This window comes from Anguilla anguilla, chromosome 2, assembly GCF_013347855.1.
Source record: "Anguilla anguilla isolate fAngAng1 chromosome 2, fAngAng1.pri, whole genome shotgun sequence".
Lineage (NCBI taxonomy): Eukaryota > Metazoa > Chordata > Actinopteri > Anguilliformes > Anguillidae > Anguilla > Anguilla anguilla.
The window spans coordinates 7,168,500-7,190,155 of record NC_049202.1 but is presented as its reverse complement, the minus strand read 5'-3'; the positions used below and the strand labels follow the sequence as shown (position 1 = coordinate 7,190,155).

Genomic DNA, 21,656 nt, shown 5'->3' with positions numbered 1-21,656 from the left:
CACTTGTCAGAGCTGATCCTGTCACGCTATTCATTTTCAGGGGCGCTGAGGTTTTTATTGCGGCATAGTGCTAATTTTACTACGTATAATGGGTTTTATTGTTGTTCGATTTTGGCAGGAGGGCTATTAAACCTCTCGAATTGGTGGCGTAGTAGGGAACCATAGCTTTTCTATGAAATCATAGTAGTATGAAATCATATTTTTACTGGTTGTTATTTAATACTGGATTAAAAAAAACATTTAAATACTTCTGAATGTAGAAACCATAGATTGGCAACCTGTCCAGGGTGCATTCCTGCCAATTGCCCAATGCATTCTGGGATAGGCTCCAGCACCCCCCACGACCCTGACCGAGATATGTGGGTATAGATAATGGATGAATGGAGGAAGATGTAGAAGCCACTTTACGTGACTGCTCAACCAGTTCAGATGGAAACGACATCAGCTGACGAGGCAGTGTTTGAACATTTTCAGTTACGTTACAAGTTATATTCAACAATTTTTATTTTTTTAAAGAGAGTGGACGGTTCTTCCTGTGTATTTCCCTCCCACTTTAAGATGGGGAGGAACAGAGAGGGTTACAGGTAGTGATGGGATCACAGTACAGGAAGTGCTCTGCGACTATGCTGCAATGGTTTGTCTCACGCTGCTCTTCCTCCCTCAGGTGTAGCGGCTGCTTCCTCTTCCTCCTCCTCCTCCTCCTCTCCGTCCTCCAGCTCCTTAACGGCGGCCGTCATGTTGACTCTGGCCGACCCCGTATCGGGGACCACGCAGAACTCTGGGGTGTCGGTGGAGTGCAGGTGACAGGACCCCCGGGGTACCCCCAGCACCCCCTGTGCCCCCCCTCCCCAACCCCAAACCCCAAACGACTGACCACACAGACTACTGAGGCACAAAACAAGCTCAACAGAACAAGGAGCACCTTTTCCTATTGACCGCTGTTCTCTTGGCAAGCTAACTCTGCACTTAAGTGCACTTTTATGAAGGAGGTGAGGTGGGGGGGATGGTGGGGGGGGGGGTGGCAAAAAAAAAAACGTACAACAGACTTGGTATTTTGTTGGTGTTAAAAGATTTTTTTTTAAAGGTTGTTTTCTTCAAGCAATAATTGTTTTCATGTTTCAATTTGCTTTTGTGTGTGCGTGCATTTTTGTCTGCGCGTGTGTATGCATGCGTTTGTTTTTATGTGTGTGTGTGTGTGTGTGTGTGTGTGTGTCCGCGTGTGCGTGCATGTGTGTGTGTGTGTGTGCACATGCGTATGGTAGTGGAGGGGGGGGTGTATTTGAATGGTCTTTCACAGAAGAGCTTTCCCAGTAGCTGACTGTAGCCCTGCAATTAAAAAAAAAAAAAAAAAAAAAAAAACGTTTCAGTTTATTTGGCCATCACAAGACAGTAACCACACTTTTAAAGGAACTAAAATAGACATGTCATTCTCTCACATGGTCCCATTAAAGTTCTCTTCTCCTCGTCTTTCTGTCTCTCCGCTTCTCTCTCTCTCCATCTCTCCGTCTCCCCTCCATGACCTCCTTCCTTTCAAAGCGGTGCTCACGGAGACTGAATGGTCTGTCGGAAACTCTCCCCTTTGCAGTACAGTGCAGCCGCTCGCTTTGTGTCTCACAGACCCGAGCACGCTAGCAGGGGTATCTGAGAGCTCCTAATTGCTGGGAGACCCCAGTGCAGAAGCGCTCTGCACTGCCGAACGTTCCCTGAGAGCCCCCCCCCCCCCCCCGAATCAGCCGCAGGTCTCCGGAGACGGTTGTTTAGACGCCAGCCCGGCCGAAAAAGCCCCTCTGCGTCTGGGAGTGTGGAGTTTAATTACCTCCGTTCCCAGAATTCGACGTTTTCTTTTTGTTTTGAAGTGACTGAAAACGAGAGGATGGCGGGTGGGGGTGGGAGTGGGGGGGCATGCCAGAGTGTGTCAGAAAGCGCGTCAGTAGAGCTTATTGAACAGACATCTGCTGGAATTCATAGAGCACAACGCAGGTGATGGATACATGAATATCCATTTGATTTCCATGGTAAAAGCAAAAGATACAACGTGTGGAGGGGGAAACCATAACCTGCCAGTCAACTGACTATTATTATTATTATTATTGGTGCTTTATCCCTTTGAAGAGTAGGTTTTTTGGAATGTTTTGTCAATTCTGAGTCAGTGTTATAGAACTCCACTGATTCCAGTTAACCAGCAGTTTTTGTTGCATCAGAATTAGAATGTTTGGTTAATGTTAGGCTGTCCAGGGACAGGAAACGGGAATAAGGACCATTACAGTTACTGATTTGCATATTTCCAGAATCAGTCATCTTTCATAACGTCAATGAGATATGAGCTGAAATCTCTGGGCTGTCGCTGCAGTTGTATGGGTCCAGTGTGACTGCGCTAGATTTGTGGAGTGGGAAGGTGGGGGGGGGGGGGGGGGGGGGGGGGGGGGGTGGTATTGCATTGTTCATTCTAAGACAAAAGATTATTCTGTTTTCAAACTTTAGCATTACTTGCTTGTACAAAACACCTGTTTTTTGAGTGACATTCCAGAACATTTTTGCAGCTTGATGTTCTCATTCGCTGAGAGCATGTGTGTTCTGTCATACTTAGCCTAGTGGCGCCACCTTCTGTCCTTTAAGCTGTACTGCAGAGGAAGTAGTCTCCTGAAACATCCCCCATGCTCCGGTTCTCTCTCACTCTCATTCTCTCGCTCTCCCTCCCTCCCTCCCTCCCTCCCTCCTTCAATCAATCCACCAATCCACTCCCCTCCTCTCTCTCTCTTTTTTTTTATTTGAATCATATTTCAATACTCATTAAAAAATTAAAAAATAAACTTTTTTCCAAGGCACAGTTATACTGGAATAAGTCTCACCTCTGGAATGACCTCCCCCCCCCCCTTCCTTTCTTTAACAACAAAAAAAAAAAACAAGTTCTAAATTCAGTATATATCACCTGCCAGTTAAATACAGTGACATTATGCTAAAGGACCATTCAGGAAGTGGAGAGAAACGGTGCCGTGCTCAGTTCTGTAGAGGTCTCCAGTCCCTTTCTTCTTGTACAACACTTCCAGCTCTGTCATAAGGAAGGTGGTGTGTTCTTTGACACTTGCGTAAAAAATTGTATGCCTTTGTAATACATTTGTATATGGAGAAGTGTGTTTCAAGTCAAGCTATTTAATATCTTGCACTGTTAATACTATGTACTTTTCTGTACATACTGTAACTGTTTTAAGTGTAGTTTTCTGTGTACTCCCTCAGAGGGCAAAAGCATGTCTATTTTTCTTTTGTGTTCATTTCTTATGTGGTGTGGGAGTTTCATCCGGTGTCAAGTTTGTTTTTCATATTTTTGTAGAAATGTCCACTTTGTGTTTTTTGTTTTTGTTTTCTCATTAGCTTGTGCTCGTATGAGACGCTTTGTTTTTTGTTGTTGTTGTTTTTTAAAGGTGGGTTCAACAAAGTATTTTGCAACTTGTACATGGGCTGTAAAGTTTTATGAATCTTTACAAAAAATGTCTGGGGACTGAGAGAGAGGCACAAAGCTCATAAGGAAGCTCTAAAGTATTTATTAGATTCTGCTCATGGATCTTGTGTAATTTATTGTACAAATGTAAGCAAGAACAGATGCCTCTGTTGAAAATAAATGCCATAGTTTGAAGTCCTTGGTCTGTGTTTATTCCCCCTTCCACCCACATACATCTGAAATGTGTAGCAGATGCACCAGCCTGCAAAATATCACTGCCATAACTGAACATTCATTAGTACCCTCATGCACAATTTCCACAAAAGCTACACTGAATTTTTCACTTTTATTGGCCTTCACAAGTGTAAGATCTGTCGGACGTATAACCTGTGGATATTCTAGGGGAAAAAAAGATGTTTTTCCTTGTACAACCTGCTGTTCTGAGCATGCCCAGCTAACATCAATGAGCTACTCTGCACAAAGTCACGCTTGGATTTTCAGAAGGTGCTTGTGATATGAAGGAGCAACTCTCCAAAATTCCTCGGGAGCCAGATTTTTCAACAGTTGGGCTACGCGTGTTCGACTTTAAAGATAAAGGTAAAGTCACCCCTTCTGAAGGTCAGTAGAGGGGTCCCTCAGGGATCTGTTCTTGGCCCATTGTTGTCTACCATTGATATGAATGATATGTTCTTTTTTATGCTGATGAAATTATTGTTATTATTATTATTATGGGACAATGGAGGACTAAATAGTGGGCCGATGCTTGCCGAACTTCTTGTTAGACCATAAAATATAATTACTATCATTTGTAATACTCAAAATAAAGCATAACCATTTTTGTTTCACTGTTTCAGTTATCATGCATGCAATTATTAAACACAAATCTGAAAAAGGTAATGCTCCGTGTTTACAGAAAACAATTGGCAGATTCAAAAAGAAGAGGGAAAAAGCACGATTTAAGAAGGGAATAATGTGCATTATATTTACTCTCATTATCAGTGTCTTTTTTGCAGTGAAAAAACGTCACTTCAGGCTTGCGATTTAAAATTTTTGCCTGGCAATCCTGACAGGAACCAAAGTTTCAACTGCTGTATCAGCCGGAACGTATAATTTGACGGACTGCCAGCTTGTGATGGAAACCAAGCACGCGTGTTTGAAAAGTAACCTACTGTTTGGTTTAAAGTAACAGTTATTTAAACGTTGTTATAAAAACATTTTGTTTGTGCCTGTACACGTATATTATGTGTACACCCTTAAATATATAACAACTGAAAATAAGCTTACCAGAAGGTCTCCTGAAACAATTTGAGCTGTCAACAGTAATCTGTTCTGTTTGGCGATTAGTTTGGTTCACCTAACTGTTGCTAGCTATTTGGCTAGCGAACGGGAATAGACATGAAAAAGAAATCTACAGGAAACAGGTAAGTTTTTTTTATTGAACAAAACGAATTTGTTTTGATACTGTTGGCTGGCTGACAATAATTTAGCTGTTCGTATATGACGATACCGTTATTTCTGAATAAAATTGCATTTAAACTAATGTTACAGCTGCAAGTATTTTGTGATTGTATGATTGGATAAAAACACTAAGTATACGAGAGTGCCGGTGTTTATAAACTAGCTGTTTTCTGTTTTTTTTTTTTTTTGTAAAATTACATACTTTTCTGCATATTGCTTTTGCAGCGAACCCTCGGAGGTACCCGAGCAGACGGACAGCTATGTGGTGGGACAGATATCAGGCAGTTTGTTCCCAAAGAAATCCTCATCTGGCTCCGGGCACTTAGCTGCTTTATTCAACACCGAGTCCTCCGCTTCTAGCGTGCTGTTTGTACCTGCACCAAAGGTGAGTTCAACTGGCAGAATACTACCACTGGACTACATTCAGTTAAAGTTCGATGCAGCCGTTCCTGCTCGTGTTGTCTTGCCAGGCTCATAACCTTACAAGCCAGTTAGAACTCCAGGGTACAACGAGCAGTCATCCATTTCTACTGAAAAGGTATATCCCTGTCCACACCGAAGGGCAATGCATGTTAAAATGTTATGTCTTGATTTTCATCTGCAGCCGGTTGCAAAAGCCACAGAGAAGAACACAGAAGATGCAGGGTCTGCAAGACCGGCTGTTCAGACGCAAAAGAAGGTGGCGGCAAAAAAGAAAGAAAAATCTGCGGCCGAGGAAAAGCTGGAAAACAGGTGAGTGACATTTTCTCTCTGTTTTTTTTAAATTAAATTATTATTTATTATTCAAATACTGTTGTTTAAATGGAGACGGTTGGTTTTTAATCTGCTCCTTTAGGGAAAGCTCTTTGCAAAACGCCGATGTGGAGGAGGAGGATGGGGTGAAGAAGACGGCCAAGAAAAGCAAACGCAAGGCTGCTGATGCGGGACGAGGGGAGGAAGAGGAGGGCGCGCCGGCTCGGAAGAAGAAGGCCGTCAACATGGCGGAAGAGAGGATAAAGAACAAGAGGACGGTGTTTGTGGGGAACCTCCCGGTCAGCTGCACCAGGAAGGTACGCCCCCCCGCCGCATGTTCGCACTGCTGCGCAAAGGAGCAGGACAGCACAGCACTGCAGCAGAGGACAGCCACAGCTGCTGGAAACACTGGCAGTCAGGGACAGATCTGTAACTTATTTGTGCAGGAGAGAAATATGATAGTGCACATACACACCTCATCTCTAGGGGTACCCTGGCTTGGACCAGCCAGTTCTTGGGAAATCTTTTCCTGTTATAACTCCCTCAGTTCCACCCCTGTTGGCAGTAAACCCGCATGCTTTAAATTTTTAGCCCCTTAGAGATGAGCTGGGTTTTAAGCAGCATTGTGAGGACACGGTGTGTTTGTGGTGGTGTGTGTTTCCTCTGGGCCTAATCGGCTGTATTAGGGCACAGTGTGACTGAGGTGGTGTGTTCACTCAAAGTTTAAGCAGCCAAATGAGAACTGCTGGTGGTGTGTTTTCTCATGTTTACCCTTTACCTCCAGGCCCTGCAGATTCTCTTCAAAGAACACGGCCAGATTGAGTCCATCCGGTTCCGCTGTGTGGTAAGTGCATGAGTGCTGTGGAAGTATACCAAAATTGTGATTTAAAGAAAAACATTTGGTAGTATTTGTGTCTGCTATTTGTCTTAGCTGTCAGGTGCCTTATTAATTGGTCTTATTTTACTGTAGACACGAGAAGACCCATCCATCTCCCTGAAAGTGGCAGCTATACAGTAAGTGATCTGAAGCAACCGGATTTGGCCCGTACAGACTTGCATAGAGACGGCAGAATGTTAACAAATCGTTACGTTTTAATTTCAGCATTTAACAGATGCTCTTATCCAGAGCGTCTTACACTGATTACGCTTGTACGTACTATCCATTTACACAGCTGGATATTTATTTAAGAAATTCAGGCTAAGTGCCTTGCCCTTGGGTACAACTGCTCTACATTGTCGCCTACATAATTGAAGAGTCCCCACCATGAATTACTACAGATCGTGTCAGTGGAGTGGAAATTGTGTTGGTAATGCATTTGCGGTTGTTAATGAGTCTAATTGCTTTCCTTGCAGGCGAAAGGTCCATCCCAAACGACAGAACATCAATGCCTACATTGTTTTCAAAAGCGAAGAAGGGGCAGAAAAGGCATTACTAAGGTGCAGTATTGAATTCAGCACCCTGTTATACCAAACGGAGGCAACCAAAAACCTAAATTAGCTCGCAACTTCTCTGGTGATTACTTATTCATTTCAGATTAAACATACTGCATTTAATGTTTGCTCTTGTAATTCTGTACAATGTACCAGCTAAATCAGAATCAGAATCGGGTTTATTGGCCAAATACGCTTTTTACACATGTACGGAATTTGACTCCGGTCCACAGTAACTCACATTGTACTTACATTCAGCGATGTCGACAACAACGACGACAAACGACAACAGGAGCAGGTTTTTACCTACGGCACTGTACCGAGGCAGCCGATCCTGGCGCCGTCTTGACCTGTCCTATAAATGGCACTGAAGTACCGCGGTGACCGGTGCTGTTCCGGTGACCGGTCGCTCAGCTTGTAGCCGCCGCCCCAGTGTGGGTCATTAGCTCTTGTTAGCCACCGCCCCAGTGTGGATCATTAGCTCTTGTTAGCCACCGCCCCAGTGTGGATCATTAGCTCTTGTTAGCGCCACGCTCCTGTTCTCCCGCAGGAACGGCCTGGAGATCGAGAAGGGCTTCCACATCCGAGTCGACCGAGCGTCCAAATCTACCGCCGTAAGTCCCGCAGCAGCACGAGGCCGTTTTCGCTCTCCTCTACCCCGAAAATGACTGTCAGCGCTCGTGTAGCCTCGTGCTTAATGAACTGGAGCAAAGGCAATTTAATCTGAGGCTTGGATCATTGTGTTTTTCAGCATGACCACAAGAGATCTATATTCGTTGGAAATCTACCATATGGTAAGTATCCCCACCTTAATTTAGCTTCGCTTTTTTTTTTTTTTTTTTTAGTGATTTTTTTTCTCTTCATCATTAGGAGAAAAGAAAAAGTGAGGCAGGGGTTCAGTCCTTGCTTCATTTTTGGATTGTCAGTGACAACATAATTTTATAAATATGAATTTTTAAAAAACCCTCAACTTATTTTAGCACTGCCCTCCTGTGGCTGATGTGGGTATTACCTCCCTCTCTCGTTTTGCAGACGTGAATGAGCTTCCCCTGCGGACTCACTTTGAGGATTGTGGGAAGGTGGAGGCTGTGCGCCTGGTGAGGGACAGACACTCCGGGATGGGAAAGGGCTTTGGCTACGTCCTGTTTGAGGTGAGAGGACAAGAGCCTCCTGGCCACTTGTACTGTTTTTTTTTTCCTCGAAAGGTATGAATCGGTGTTTGACTCTTCTGCTCCAGAGCGCAGATGCAGTGCAGCTGGCCCTGAAGCTGGACGGCTCTGAGCTGGCGGGCAGGAAGATTCGGGTGAAACGCTCCGTGAAGAAGGAGAAACTGAAAAAGGCGGCCCCAGGGAAGGGCCCCAGAGCCGGAGCCGCCAAGAAACCCGGGAAGGGAGACGCAGCCGCAGCAAAGGACTCTGGGAAAGCAACGGGGCCGCAGAGGGGGCCGAAAAGGGGGTTGAAAGGACGGCCTGAGAGGGGACCCCAAAACAAGCCCTCCTCAGGCCCCCCTCAGCGTAGGTTGGGCAAACCGCTCGGGGGGACGTCTTTTAAGGGGGAAATGGCCACTCCTGGGGGGGACAAAGCCAAGAAGGGCAAAGGACCAAAGAAGAAGAAATTCAAACCGAGGAAACGAGATCAGGCTGTCCACATTTGAAGGGTGTGCGTCTTGCGCTCGCTTAACTTATAAATATTAATAGCTAACACTTCTGTCGTTTTGACGGACCCAGAAATAAAAGATTTTTTGTTATATAGAAGTACAATGTGTCACTTTTTATTAATGGTTATTTTAATGATATCATGTTGCATAGTGTCCTAATGCTGTGCTTTGTTGTACAAGGGTTGATGTACGATGCTTGCAAATCGCAGAAAAGCCGTATAAACTCACCAAATATTTCAGAAAATGTCAAATTTAAGCTTTTGTGATTGTTTTATTACACTTCTTTGTGATTACATTTCTGTAATGGATTCACGTGGCACAAACTTTACTGAAAATCCCATTTGTGTTCACCAGCTGTTTAATGCCTTTAAAATGTGGGGTAATGCCTTATGTTCATCAATCACAATTGGATTTCACTGAGCTGGATCGTATTCGTATTTTATTAATCTCTACTGAGATTGCATTACATTCACATAACAAAAAGTCCCAGACGGCCCATTTGTCATCAACAATTCTTTATTGAATAATAAGAATAAATGGGGATTTATGTATGCCTGCAGCAGGTTCAGGGTTATACAAAATGCAATGTATCCTTTGTGGAAGGCACACTGAAGTTTTAGGTACCTTACACAGGTAAATTAAGTATCCCAATTACATGTGTCATCAATGGTGTTGGTTATCTGGGGATCTATTAAAGTTTCAGACTGGTAGCATGTCTGCTTTTCACTGTCTATGCCATCTTATGAGATTCTGCTCCAGTTCTCTTAGTAGAGCCTGGAGAAGCACCTGTCTTTTCACTGGGCTCTGAGATACACAAGCCACAGTTATTGGGATAGCCTGAGATACACAAGCCACAGTTATTGGGATAGCAGGTATGCTATCCACAAGTTATGGCTTGGCGGGGCATGCCCCATACCTATACAGCACCAAGAGTATGGCAGTTTGCAGGGTTTCCTACTGCAGAAATATTACCGGTTTACATTGCAAGAGGCAATAACAATGCAGTTAATTCTGAAGAGTTCCGTCGGCGGCAAGGGGAAGCGTTTTCTGCTGGAAGGTTGCCATGTGAACAGAGGTTCACAGGAGGAGCGGCGGGAAACGTCCTAGCGGTTAATTAATTTAGCATCACGCAGTCAAGCAGACGTCAATCACTCCAACAGGTGGTGCGCGGGTGACTAATCATTCATTAGTCAATCACATTTGGACCTCATCGGTCAGCGGGTCCCATTAGTGTACTGTATCATGCCTGCTCACCCTCGGGGCAGTCCAGATAAAACAGAAACCCCTAAATTACCTATTTAGTGCCTATGCCTGTAGGTGTTGCATTTATGCATGCGTGCGTGAGTGAGTGTGCGTGCGACTGTACATACTGTAAATTAAGTAAATTCTAGATAAAATTTTATCTTCCCAGAATATTGCTTCTCTGTACTGAACTCAACTAAAAGAACTCGAAGCTGAACAGAACCTGACGGTTGGTGCGTTACCTGGAACACTCCATTTAGAGAACATTGTTCACATGTTCTTTGTGAATGTTTCGGAAAGTTAAGGCTTTGCAAAATGACCATCCCCTGGTACGATGCGATGTACCTGTCAATTGACAGCATGTCGATCAATCAGTCAAGGTCAAATAACGTTAGAGAATTCAGATGGACGAAGTATTCTGCAAATAATTCATTTACATGTCCTGGTTTGGTTTGGTTATTTGTGTAGATAAGATGTTTTAGCTGCGAAGCATTTTTATGTTTACGAAAATACGAGCAATTAATATAATCACGTTGATAACGACTTGTTGACAGTCAGATATATAAAACGAATTCCTTTTACGTTTACACGATATAGATTATGCTGTTTAACTGCGAGCAGGAGCTTGTTCAAATGCCGGGGGAATTCAAGCATGTCTTGTACTAATTCCTGGTGGGAAAATATACATATTTTTAGTTTATTAAGATATAATACATTATAGAAATACTTTGTAAATGTACCATAATTCTTAAAAGTGCTATGTATGTATTTGTATTGACATTATTATTATGAGGCAAATTTAAGCATTTTTTTCTATCAGGCGATATTTGAGGACAGCACAACTGTCATCTCCATCAGGAAGTTGGCGATCATTGGGTCTTTTACCCCGTGGCTTGTTCAGGCTGTGTTGGGGGTCATGTGCTCCGACTAATTAAACCCCTAAATTTTCATTTTCCGATAGCTCAGAGAAGCCCAGACATCTGAGTGATGATGGGCGGTAAAACAAGCGCGATTGCTGCGGGGGTCTGCGGGGCCCTGTTCGTCGGGTACTGCATTTACTTCGACAGAAAACGGCGGAGTGACCCCAACTTCAAGAACAGATTGCGAGAACGTGAGTGTTGCTGTGTGGGACAAGCGAGGGGGTATCTGCATCAGATACCCTTGGGCCCAGCTCTTAAACATATACGATATTACGAGGTATGGGAATATGTATGGCGATCGGTTACGGCAGGTCCTTGGCATATCGAGTGTTTTAATATTGTTATCGGTTAGCTAGCCAGACAAGGTGAGCTAGTAGTCCTCATTAACATCAAGCAGGGTGCTGAACTGGTTGCTGGTTGCAGTAGCTTGGTAATTGGCTAGCTTCAAACGAGTGTTTCTACAAGCAAGCAAACACATTTGGGGGAGAACATGGGCAGAGATTTGACATTAGCTGCTAAATATTTTAAAGATGGATAACCGATTCGCGTCCGTCACTAGTTAGATGGATGAGTGGGCTCAGGTTGCAAATATTTAAACCCACAATGAAAACTGATTTGCAGCCACGGCTACTGGAACATTAGCTTCGTTGTAACAATATTGGTTGTTGAATGTCTCTAACATTTGTTTTAGAAGTGCACAGCCCGCTTGCAAAGCTAGTTGTGCACTTCAGCATCCAAAAAGATGAGGGCACCCATACATTCAGTTCTTATTCTCCATGCGGCTAGTATTTCGCAGGAATTCATGTTCTTCCCCAAGATCTGCTCAAGCTAACACGATTAACAGTAACAACATTTTAAAGGTTGTGCAACTTCCATACTTCCACTTCAATTTTCAAATACTCATCACTCTCAAAACCCCCCACCCCACCTTACTGGTCTGGACACCCCTGTTACACCTTACTGACGCTATCTTGTAGGTTAAACTGGTTTCAGGATTAATGCAGAGAAGATGCACGTAATCTGTGAATGTCTTGTCATTTTTTCTGATGAATTAGCAAGCAGTTTAATTATTTTTAATATACAAAGGTGCAAAAATGCACACCTGTGTGTGTGTGTGTATGGGGAATTGGGGATTTGGGGATTTGGAAGTGGTGTTGGAAGCATTTAGTAATTTAAATGTCTTTGCAGGAAGGAGAAAGCAGAAGTTAGCAAAAGAGAAGGCAGGACTTTCAAAGGTAAGAAAGCCACCCACACACCTATGGAGAACACAATGCGTTGCTACTATTCTACCCCTTAGTAGCATTATATTCCTCACTTTAGAAGCTTACATGAGGTTTGTTTCCTGTGAGAAGGTTGAGTGAGGTCTGGACTCTGGTTAGCTGAGGTTTAAAAGGATGCATTCCATTAAATCTGCTACAAAGTCAGAGGATTTACCTGGTTAATCTTCATACAGTCTTTGTAATGTCTCTGGCCTGCCATTCAAATCTTTGTCACTGTGAGAGCTGTGGCACGGTAAATTTGATTGGTCTATAGTTGCGTTCTGGGTAAAAAATGTAGTGTAATGCTAGGTTGAGAGCTGTGTATTTGAGCAGCGTTTCTTGCCATTTGTTCCAGCTTCCTGACCTGAAGGACCCAGAGGCCGTGCAGAAATTCTTCCTGGAGGAGATTCAGCTTGGGGAGGAACTGCTCGCCCAGGGTAACAACCCCTTTCACCTAACATATAGCTATTATATAACGTGAATTCTGTCGTAGATCAGATATATTATTGTGTTTTTTAAAAAGCATTTTCAAAAAATGTGTTGTTTCTAATGTGATTGTATGAGAATGCGAGTGAGACAGTATCTGAAACAAATTCCTGGAGAAGTGATGGTGCCAATTAGTTTGTCCCTTTATTCATCGTTTATGATGATTTGGTCCTCCTGCACAAAGGGGGAGCTGTGGGGGTGTTTTTGTGCTGGAATCCACTGCTCACTTTTGCATGATGCACACATGGGAGTAGCAAGAAAACCTGTGCCTGCCCTCTAGCTGTAAAATCTCAGGACATTTTTTTTTATTACAAACAGCACAAATGCAAGGGATGGAAACTTTTTAACTGCAGGTGTAGTCAAACAGATCTCAAACTGTACTCAAAGTGCACTTCTCTTAAACCTCAAAGAAAGGCCTCTTTGCTAAACATCCGCTTGTCAGCATAGGCATTGATTTTTGCTTCTTGTTCCTCGTGTTCACTCTCTTCCTGACCTCTGACCCTTGACCTTTGACCCCCTTTTCGCCTTCCTTCAGGAGACTACGAGAAGGGCGTGGATCACCTGACGAACGCCATCGCCGTGTGCGGGCAGCCCCAGCAGTTGCTCCAGGTCCTGCAGCAGACCCTGCCCCCGCCCGTCTTCCAGATGCTTCTCACAAAACTACCTACGATCAGCCAGGTGAGGGCGCCAGAGAGAACCGGTGGCGGGCAGGGAGGGGGAAGCAAGGGGTTAAATGGAGTTACTGGGTGCATTCTTCAAAACCCCCCGGTAGCTGTCTTTAGCTGCCGGGACAAGGAGGAATGCTAGAGGAATCCTAGAGTGAAGCAAGGCTGGGGTCGTTAACTCAAACTCTCAGCCATTTCAGCTCTTGGACATTCATATTTTTATCTCTTATCCTGAGAGACTAAAAAAGTTGTATGCTTGTTGACCTTGAGTCTATTTTAATTTAAAAAAAATTTGGATGGTTAACAGACCTTGGTCCGTTGATTATTCAAATTTGAATTCTTTAGACACCCATAAAAATCCTGCAGAGCGTGGATAGCTCTAAAAGCACAACCATTTTCACCATTACACACTTAGGTTATTAATACACTTTATTTAAAAAAGTGTATTAATAATCAAATGTGCTGGAGTGTGTTCATATATTAACACCATCTAAAAGGTTAAGGCTGCCAATCCCTTGCGTGTTATTGGTTCCCTTAGCTGGGGCACCACTGGTCTTCAGCTCAACGGGCCAATCGTATCTTGTGTTGTGCGTCGTGGCTGCAGTTCCAAATGTAATGACTCCTCCCCCTTTTTCCTGCACAGCGTATCGTCACTGCACAGAGCTTGGCCGAAGACGACATTGAGTGACAGGACGGGCCAACCCCAGAGTAGAGGGGCCTCCCCGCTCCCGCCCCCCAAATTTCCCAGGACCCGGAGCTCCGCAAACAGAGGCTGCACCCCTTTTTCTCCCAGTATGGGAACCCCCGCCTTTTTTTAAATAACCTGGCCAGTGAGATTTGGCCTTTCACCAATAATTGGTTTCTTAAGATAACCCTCATTTGCTTTCATGATTTTTTTTTTTTTTTTGGTCCCCCATCTGCATGAGTGACAGCTCGTCTGTCTCCCATTGCATTTAAAAGAAAAATGATTTTCTTGTTGAACTGACTCCTGCCCGTGTGATGTATGAACAATGAAAGGGGAAAAAATAAAAAATAAAACAAAAAAATTAAAAATCAAAGGACTGATTATGGCATGCGCACGCTACACGTACCCTCATGACTAAAACCTCACTGGACTTGATTTAAAAATTAATTTAAGGCCGCAAAGAAATGACTGACCCTCTAAGTGTTTTTGTCTTTTTTTCCCCTCCCCCATCTTCCTTTCTGTGTTTATATCATAACAACTTGCAGCGCAAACGGTTGCGCTGCTAGTTGCCGTGATTAAAGATATGCAAGTAGAATACCGCCTGTCATTCACGGTTGTTTTTCTGTCCTTTGTTCAAGCCTGGGCTGAAGTTTACACACATTGTGGCTTTTTAAAGGAAAACTTCATTATGGACACGGAGCGAGGGGAGCACTGCATATTCATATTCCTGACTGTATCAACTGCTCTGAACACTATTGTGCAAAAAAAATAAAGAAAGAAAAAAAAGGTTTAAAACTTTTAAGAACAAAGAATATGATGCTGGAAAGAAGTAGAAAAACGGTTGTCTTTTATGGAATCCACCTCAATTTAGAAAAGACCAGTGGTGTATGTTTTTTTTTTTTTTTTTTGTTTTGTTTTGTTTTCCCTTGATAGGGAAACATTTGTTTTTATGTATCTAACTTTTCTAAGGTCAAGTCTTGCAACGTGAGCCCTTTCTGTTTATTTGGAAAGTCATTAAAATAAAAAGTGGAATTATTGGTCAAGTCTTGTCCTTTTTTTGGGGGGGTGGGGGGGGGGGTTTTGCTTTATTCTTTTGCTGCTGTAATTAATTCTGTTCTGATGTTAAAGGGACATTACACCCAAATTCAATGTCATTCTGTTTTATTGATCCCTTTGCTGCTGGAACAGCCGTTGTCTGTGTATCCTATTTTTGTTGTGTCCTGCGTCCACAATGCATTTCCTTCACACAGCTGTGCTTCATTATTACGTTTGAAAGTAGGCGTGGCCGCCCCTGACACTAGAAACGGTTCGGCTTTATCGCAGGACTAGGGAGGGATATCTCTTGATTGGCATGTTGTAATTTTGTCAGGTATTTTAGCGTGCAGGTGAATACACCATCGTAATCGGTTTTAGGGTGAAATTCCTTTTATGTTACCCGAATGTTCTTCAAAATGTACGATGGTGTAGGGGGTTGGAATGTGTGGCCTGTGTACGCAAACCTTTATACCACGGTTCCTCCGTTTCTTCATGGAACTAGGTCAGGGACCCTCAATCTTATCCAGAAAGAGTCGATGTGGGTACAGGCCTTTGGTCCAACCAAGCAGTAACACACCTGATTCCACTAATCAAGGTCCTTAGAAAAGACTCTATTGGTTGATTAGTAGACTCAGATGTGTTTGGTTGGAACGAAAGCATGCATCCACAAAGGATAAGACTGAGGACTCCTGAAATTGATTATTTCTATTTAAAAAAGCAAGGTGGGCAAACATTTTCCTTTAAAATTTATAAACAATGGATCGGATCAATACGACGTTTTGCACGTGAGCATAAAAACATTTTATAAAGATACTGTTATTTTAATTTTTTAAAGATACTGTTATTTGTTTGAATAATTCCTTCGAAAATACGTTTCACTTCGAAATCAACAGAGGAAATTAACAACAAATAATAAAACGGATGTATCACGCGTAGCCACCAGGGGCCAGTAGCGATCCATGATTCATTTTTGTGACCTCTGCGAAGACACCATAACATTACCGAAGTATTTCCCCCCTCCCCAATAAAATTAAATACATAAGGCATATCAATTGCCAGTAAGGGAAAAGCAAATTTGTCTAGACTACAGAGGCAAACAGCCAAATAAAATACAGTAAAACATTTTTATTAATGGCAAAAACGTGTATGGATCCTAAGAGGATTTTTAACGCCAATTTTTGTTGAAATATTTCTGAATATCCTAAATTCGAAGAATAACACGATTAGATTTTTTAACTAGGCGACATAGCAAGCCTTTCCCTTTCCGGTATGCCTACTTTATGGAACATTTGCTTATGTGAGCACTTCAGACGTTTCTGGCCAACAAGGTCACACAAAGTCATGAATAATATCAGAATATGTCTGTTGCTCTGCGCAAAATAACCACCTGTGCATTCATGCGCTGACGTAAGAGCAGGTGATGGGCGTGTCAATACATTGATTTGCCGCCGCTGTTTCTGGCTCGGCTGTGCGTGATGGCCAAACAGGCGTGATGCCGTTACAGATTTAATAAATAAAACTAGACTAACGGCCCTCCAAATGCTCCCTGTTCGGTGTTTTCCCCCTGGAACTGAACTGTGTCAACAGTTTTAGAAACACTGGGCCGACCAGGGCTCGAAGGTTTTCGCTTTTTCCGCCACTGTCCGAGGAAGACTGGGTAGTTTGACTAAATCACAGCCCGTACAGCATCTATCGATAAGTTGCAAAGGAGTGCACGAAAATCAGGTAGGCAAAAATATACAAAGAAATACCGAGCTACACGCTGCCTCAGTTGTTTATGTATGAAGTGAAATGTGCATTTCTCCATCGCTACAGGAGTGTATTTCAGATGTTCTGTATCTTAAGACAAGAATCTTCAGAGTTTACCCTTCCACCTTTCACCCCTCAGTCAGCGAGACTGTAAGGTAACGGACTAAACCCTGGAAGGACATTTGTGCGCACGCACGGCGCAACTGAACTGCAGATCGTTGCGCACCAGACCAGATTCCTCTTACTTTGATCGGTGGTGAATTCCCCAATGCACGAGAGCCTTGTCTGTGAAAATAAACGGGCTTTGAGAGTGTTTTAACATCAATCTGTGACTTCACACTAAACACGGACATGACGTGAGCAAACTCAAACTCACCTGCCTGACTGCTTTGCACGTCTCATGTACTCTTGTTAAAGGGAAAGTTTACTTACTCTGTGCATGTTTGTAATAGACACTGTTTCACCGCCACCCTGTTGAGAGAGCCAGCAGGGCCTGGTGGATAATTCACACACACACACACACACACACACACACACATGCATGCACTTGCGTGCGTGCGCACACACACACTCACGTACACGCATGCATGCATGCGTGTACGTGTGTGTGTGTGCACGGAGTGTGTGTGTGTGGTGTGTGAATTATCCACCAGGCCCTGCTGGTTCTCTCATCAGGACTGTGGTGAAGCACAGCTGACTGTGAAAAGAGGCCGGGGAGGGGGGGGGGGGGGGGGGGGGGGGTGGTGAGCACAGACCGGTGAGCTTATTCAAGTCTGTCCCCCGTCTCTCTGCGACCAGACGTTACCGAGAGTTCCTGGAATTTGCGCTTGAGAAACCGCAGCCGGCCGGCCGGCATTCCCCTGGCTTCCAAACGCCACGATAAGACGAGCCGAAGGTCTGGGAGGCTCGCCGGAACGGAGATACGTTTGTTCGAGGGTGTGACCAAATCCTTTGGGCCTTGTTTTTTTTTTTTTTTCTTTCTCCTACACAGCTTTTCCACTCTCATATCAACCCCCCCCCCCCCTCCCCCCCCCCCCCCCACCCCCCAGTCTCGTATCTCGTGTTTCGAGGAAACCATGCAGCCCTCGTGCTGAGCCAAATGACTTCACCACTGGTGGGGGGGGGGGAACCGTGGCTGACCCTAACAGAAGAGTGGTGCCCTTGTTTTTAACGATGTGGATGCCGATCCATGGCTTTCTGTGCCCTAGTGGTCCTTAGCCCAGGGTCTGCTGAGGTTTGTCTTTTAATTATTTGCCTTAAAATCAGCAAGGTGAGATTAATTGACGGTGTAAATCAATCTCTTTACTTGATGGGTTACGTGCAGAGGGGCAGCAAACACCAGCAGGCCATACAGTACTCCAGGACCAGGGGTGGGCTTTTTTTCGGGCAGAGCCAGACCTGGTGGTATGTGGATTCTTCTCGACTGTGGGGAAAAATACGTAAACCTGGCAAAACCAAAAAAAAAAAATAAAAGGATTAGGTCAGTCAACTTGATGAGTTGGCAATGCTGTCACCAGACCCCCTAATCTCCACACACAGGATCTGCAGGAAGGCCTGTTCTCCTGCCCTTATTTACAGACTGACCGTTGAAGGCTCTTAGTAGTGAGAGTGTGGCCCTCTTGGGGGTACCTGAATTTGTACCCATCCACCCCCCCCCCTCCACCCCTCACAACAACAAGACATCTATCCTGAGGCACACCACTTAGCTCCTCGTACATTGGGCTGTCATGTAAGAGCTGCACACTGGGGAATAATCTGTAGCCATTCAGCAGTGACGCACAACGTTCCACGGAGAGCCGTGTGTGTTTGGGGGGGGGGGGGGGGGGCGTTAGCATAGCCCCGCGTTGAGACGACCGCGGCTGGCCCTTTCAAGCGCCGCGGTCCTGCGATCGCCAAGGCCGCTGACTCAGCACGGCAACTGTTGCCGGCGCGGTGACTCGCGTCTGCGGCGCGCCGTAATTATCTACGCCTTATCTTCCTTTACAGCAGGGAGCTCCGTCGCCATGGCCACCGCTCATTAAGGACGCCATGGCGATGATGACATAGCTACCCCACCCCCCCCCCCCCCCCCCAAAAATACAGGATACTTTTAGCGAGGCAGCGGTTCTGAAGTAGAGGAGTTTGTTGTTGAAACAGATTTCCCCTTATACTCAGCCTGTCTCTCTCTCTCTCTCCCCACGCTCTCCATCTCTCTCTCTCTCTCTCTCTCTCCCCCCCCCCCCTTTTGCACACAAGGGAGACAAGCACATGTTGTTTGGGGGGGGGGGGGAGGGGGGGCATCTATCCGCAAATGATGTCTGTAATAGTGCAGGCTTGGAGCATAAATCGTACAAGGCCATTCGCAGAGTTTGGGGTCGGGGCTGCCCCCCCCCCCCCCCCGGAAGACGGTGTAATTATTTATACCCCCCGCCCCCCCTCCCCTATCCTCTGCAGCTGTTATTTTATGAGACTTGGCAGGCTCTGTCTGGTGTTGAGGTCCACCAGGAGACAGGAACTCAAGTCTTTTTTCTTTTCTTTTTTTTTTTCCCCTCACCCTCCCTACAATCGGAATAAAATATGAAAAGAAGCTGAACCAGAGCCCAGAAATGTCGGATGGAATAACAACGTGAATATGGACAGACGGACGGACGGACAGAACTGGGGTACTTTCTGTGTGCTTTTTGGGGTTTTCCCATTCCGGAGCTGTTTTACTGGGATTACGACTTCTTTTCCGGGAGGGGTATTGGGGGGGGGGGTGTTGTCAGGCTCCAGCTCCAGCCAGGCTGGTCAGAGTGAGGAGGGGGTGGGGGGGCGCTGGGGGACAGGGGGAGGGAGACAGGGCTCTGTGCCACATCCGGGCTTGGCTGGGTCAGGTCGCACCCATCACTGGTATTCTGTCTGGAAGGAGAGAGTGCAGCCTGTGCCAGCCCCCCCCCCCCCCTCACCATGGACACTTGTCTTCTTGGTGATTTAACGTCCTGGTCCTGGGGCACTCGCTCCCTCTCCCCCCCCCCCCCCTCCCCCCAGCTGTCCTTCGCCAAAACACAGAGCGGCCTTTTCAGGGCCCCAGACGAGGTCGTCAGAAAGGAAATGGCGAACTGCGGCGCCACATCAGCAAGGCGTGGCGTCTCCCCGGCCACGCCCACGTCGCTGGACTAATGCAAAAAAAAAAAAAAACCTAAAACAAAACGTTGAAATCGCTGTGATTGAGGCACGTGCAAATTCACAAATGAGCAATTTGCAGTGTTGGCTAAAAATAAAATATTTTACATCTAATATTGTATATCTTCCTTTTCCAATAATTTGTATATTTATTTAATTGGCAGGTTGCTCCCACAAGGTTATTGTATGGCTGTGTTTTGCAGTTAACCATGTGGAAGAGACCTTGCTTGCCAGATTTATTATTATTATTGGGTTTTTTTGTTGCTGTTTTTGAAAATTCAATTTCTTCTGCATTTTGCAGTTTTATAAAATTCATCTTCTGTATTTCAGAACCAGACCCTCCCATGATGCAACAGTGAGGCCCGTCCTGCCTTTTGGAAACTAGCACAGCAAACCCGCCAGAACTGGACAAGGTCCTGGGTCCGGTACCCTGAAGAGCAGGTACTGACACCTAAATGGTTTCTTCCTTTTCTTAAGTTTGTTGAAGCAATATAGACTGGGTTACCAGAACATTGTTTTTTGAATTGTCTGTTTGTTTATTTTTTGCTGTGTGCGTGGGGAGCCAGTGCAGCCCCATCCATTTTGCGAGTATATAGAAAAGAAGCTACTGTGTTAAAATGGCATTTGAGTATGAAATCAGCGAAGGGACCTAAGGTCCCATTTTAATATCTTGAGATCGCTCATAACGGTGGGAGGCCTGTTTGCCCTCACAGTGCCTGACGCAGCCAGTTTAGGGAACTGAGAATTTCGGGGGCTGTTGCTGCTGTAAAAAAAAAAACGACCGCTACATGCTTCCGGTTTTACACCCAGCTGGTGTTCTTCTGAGGTCCCATGGCGATGAACAAGCTGTCACAACTTCCTGGTTACAGTTGGCTTTGATTCCGTTCATGACAGATTTAAGTAGAGCTTTAATCACATAACCTCTACAAATGTCTGCACAATAAGCATCTACGACGATTGCTATGATTACTAACTACTTGGCTGTTCTAGTGAATGTTCACTTATTAGCCTAAGTCGAAATGTTTGTTTGTTTATTTATTTATTTATTTATTTATTTATTTATTTATTATTGTATTCATTTTGAACGGTTTCATTATAATATTCCTCTGAGTTATTAATCCACAACTTGCAAATATTGTAACTACAAAAATAAGTGCCTCCTTCCATATTTGGAATGCTTTGTCAACATTCAAACACCCGCCCCCACTCTTAATTTACCCTCGTCCATGTTTTCGATGAAATTGCCCTCCACATATTTTTCAGACCCCTACTTTTGTCTATACAGCTCTGTAAATACGATCAGGTGAAGTTTCATTAGAAATGTACAGCAAATAGGCTACTACAGTGCAACTGATGGATATACTAGATCAGCATTATTGGCAGTGTTTAAAAAGCAAAGATATGCACATCATATAGATTTCTATTCTCTTAAATATTGCAGGCAATATTGTCCCGAATGGGCAAATGGATTAAAACTAACTTATGCATAAGTGGAAGCGTTTTTCATGTGTTCTCATACAATGAGATCGTTTTTTTTCCGTAGTCCACATGGATATGTCAAAAGAGACGTCCAGGGAGGCTTCATACTTATCCTCCTCTAGGGGGCAGTAGTGCGACATCTGTGTTCCTTGCCAGCGGTATTTGATTTGATGGGTGCTCATCTTCAAAGCTGTGTGGGCTGGAGGTTCTATCAATCTATGCAGATCTGTAACTTAAGATTCTTTAAAATTGTACCACTATAATGCAGTTTTTACTGATTA

At 44.5% G+C, this 21,656-nt stretch overlaps 3 protein-coding genes, 1 long non-coding RNA gene and 1 other non-coding gene across 8 annotated transcripts in view; all 5 read left to right on the top strand.

Annotated features, from left to right (window-relative positions):
• Positions 1-1,010, top strand: part of LOC118219498 (AT-rich interactive domain-containing protein 4B-like) — a 58,023-nt gene extending 57,013 nt beyond the window's left edge. The window contains 1 exon segment of the mRNA XM_035402686.1: positions 665-1,010. Coding sequence (XP_035258577.1) covers positions 665-804 — 140 coding nt within the window. The 3' untranslated portion in view covers positions 805-1,010.
• Positions 1,011-4,541: 3,531 nt separating this feature from the next.
• rbm34 (RNA binding motif protein 34) lies at positions 4,542-9,134 on the top strand. The gene is made up of 11 exons (XM_035402124.1): positions 4,542-4,857; positions 5,120-5,279; positions 5,499-5,626; positions 5,730-5,943; positions 6,411-6,470; positions 6,597-6,640; positions 6,980-7,063; positions 7,608-7,671; positions 7,809-7,851; positions 8,090-8,208; positions 8,295-9,134. Exons 1-11 carry the CDS (start codon positions 4,832-4,834, stop codon positions 8,709-8,711), a joined length of 1,359 nt encoding a protein of 452 aa, XP_035258015.1. The 5' UTR covers positions 4,542-4,831; the 3' UTR covers positions 8,712-9,134.
• A 1,692-nt stretch (positions 9,135-10,826) lies between these two features.
• LOC118216578 (mitochondrial import receptor subunit TOM20 homolog) lies at positions 10,827-15,014 on the top strand. Its single transcript, XM_035397893.1, has 5 exons — positions 10,827-11,067; positions 12,065-12,111; positions 12,491-12,572; positions 13,157-13,299; positions 13,930-15,014. Exons 1-5 carry the CDS (start codon positions 10,944-10,946, stop codon positions 13,972-13,974), a joined length of 441 nt encoding a protein of 146 aa, XP_035253784.1. The 5' UTR covers positions 10,827-10,943; the 3' UTR covers positions 13,975-15,014.
• Positions 13,368-13,499, top strand: LOC118221967. Its single transcript, XR_004764231.1, has one exon. It is a non-coding gene; the product is annotated as a small nucleolar RNA SNORA14 (small nucleolar RNA).
• Positions 15,015-16,405: 1,391 nt separating the features above from the next.
• The window catches only part of LOC118220779, a 142,359-nt gene continuing 137,108 nt past the window's right edge, over positions 16,406-21,656 (top strand). For 3 of the 4 annotated variants that reach the window (XR_004764010.1, XR_004764011.1, XR_004764009.1), the window contains exons 1-2: positions 16,406-16,731; positions 20,227-20,337. This is a non-coding gene — a long non-coding RNA (uncharacterized LOC118220779). The remainder of the gene's footprint in view (positions 16,732-20,226; positions 20,338-21,656) is intronic. The other variant, XR_004764008.1, reaches the window with a different exon arrangement.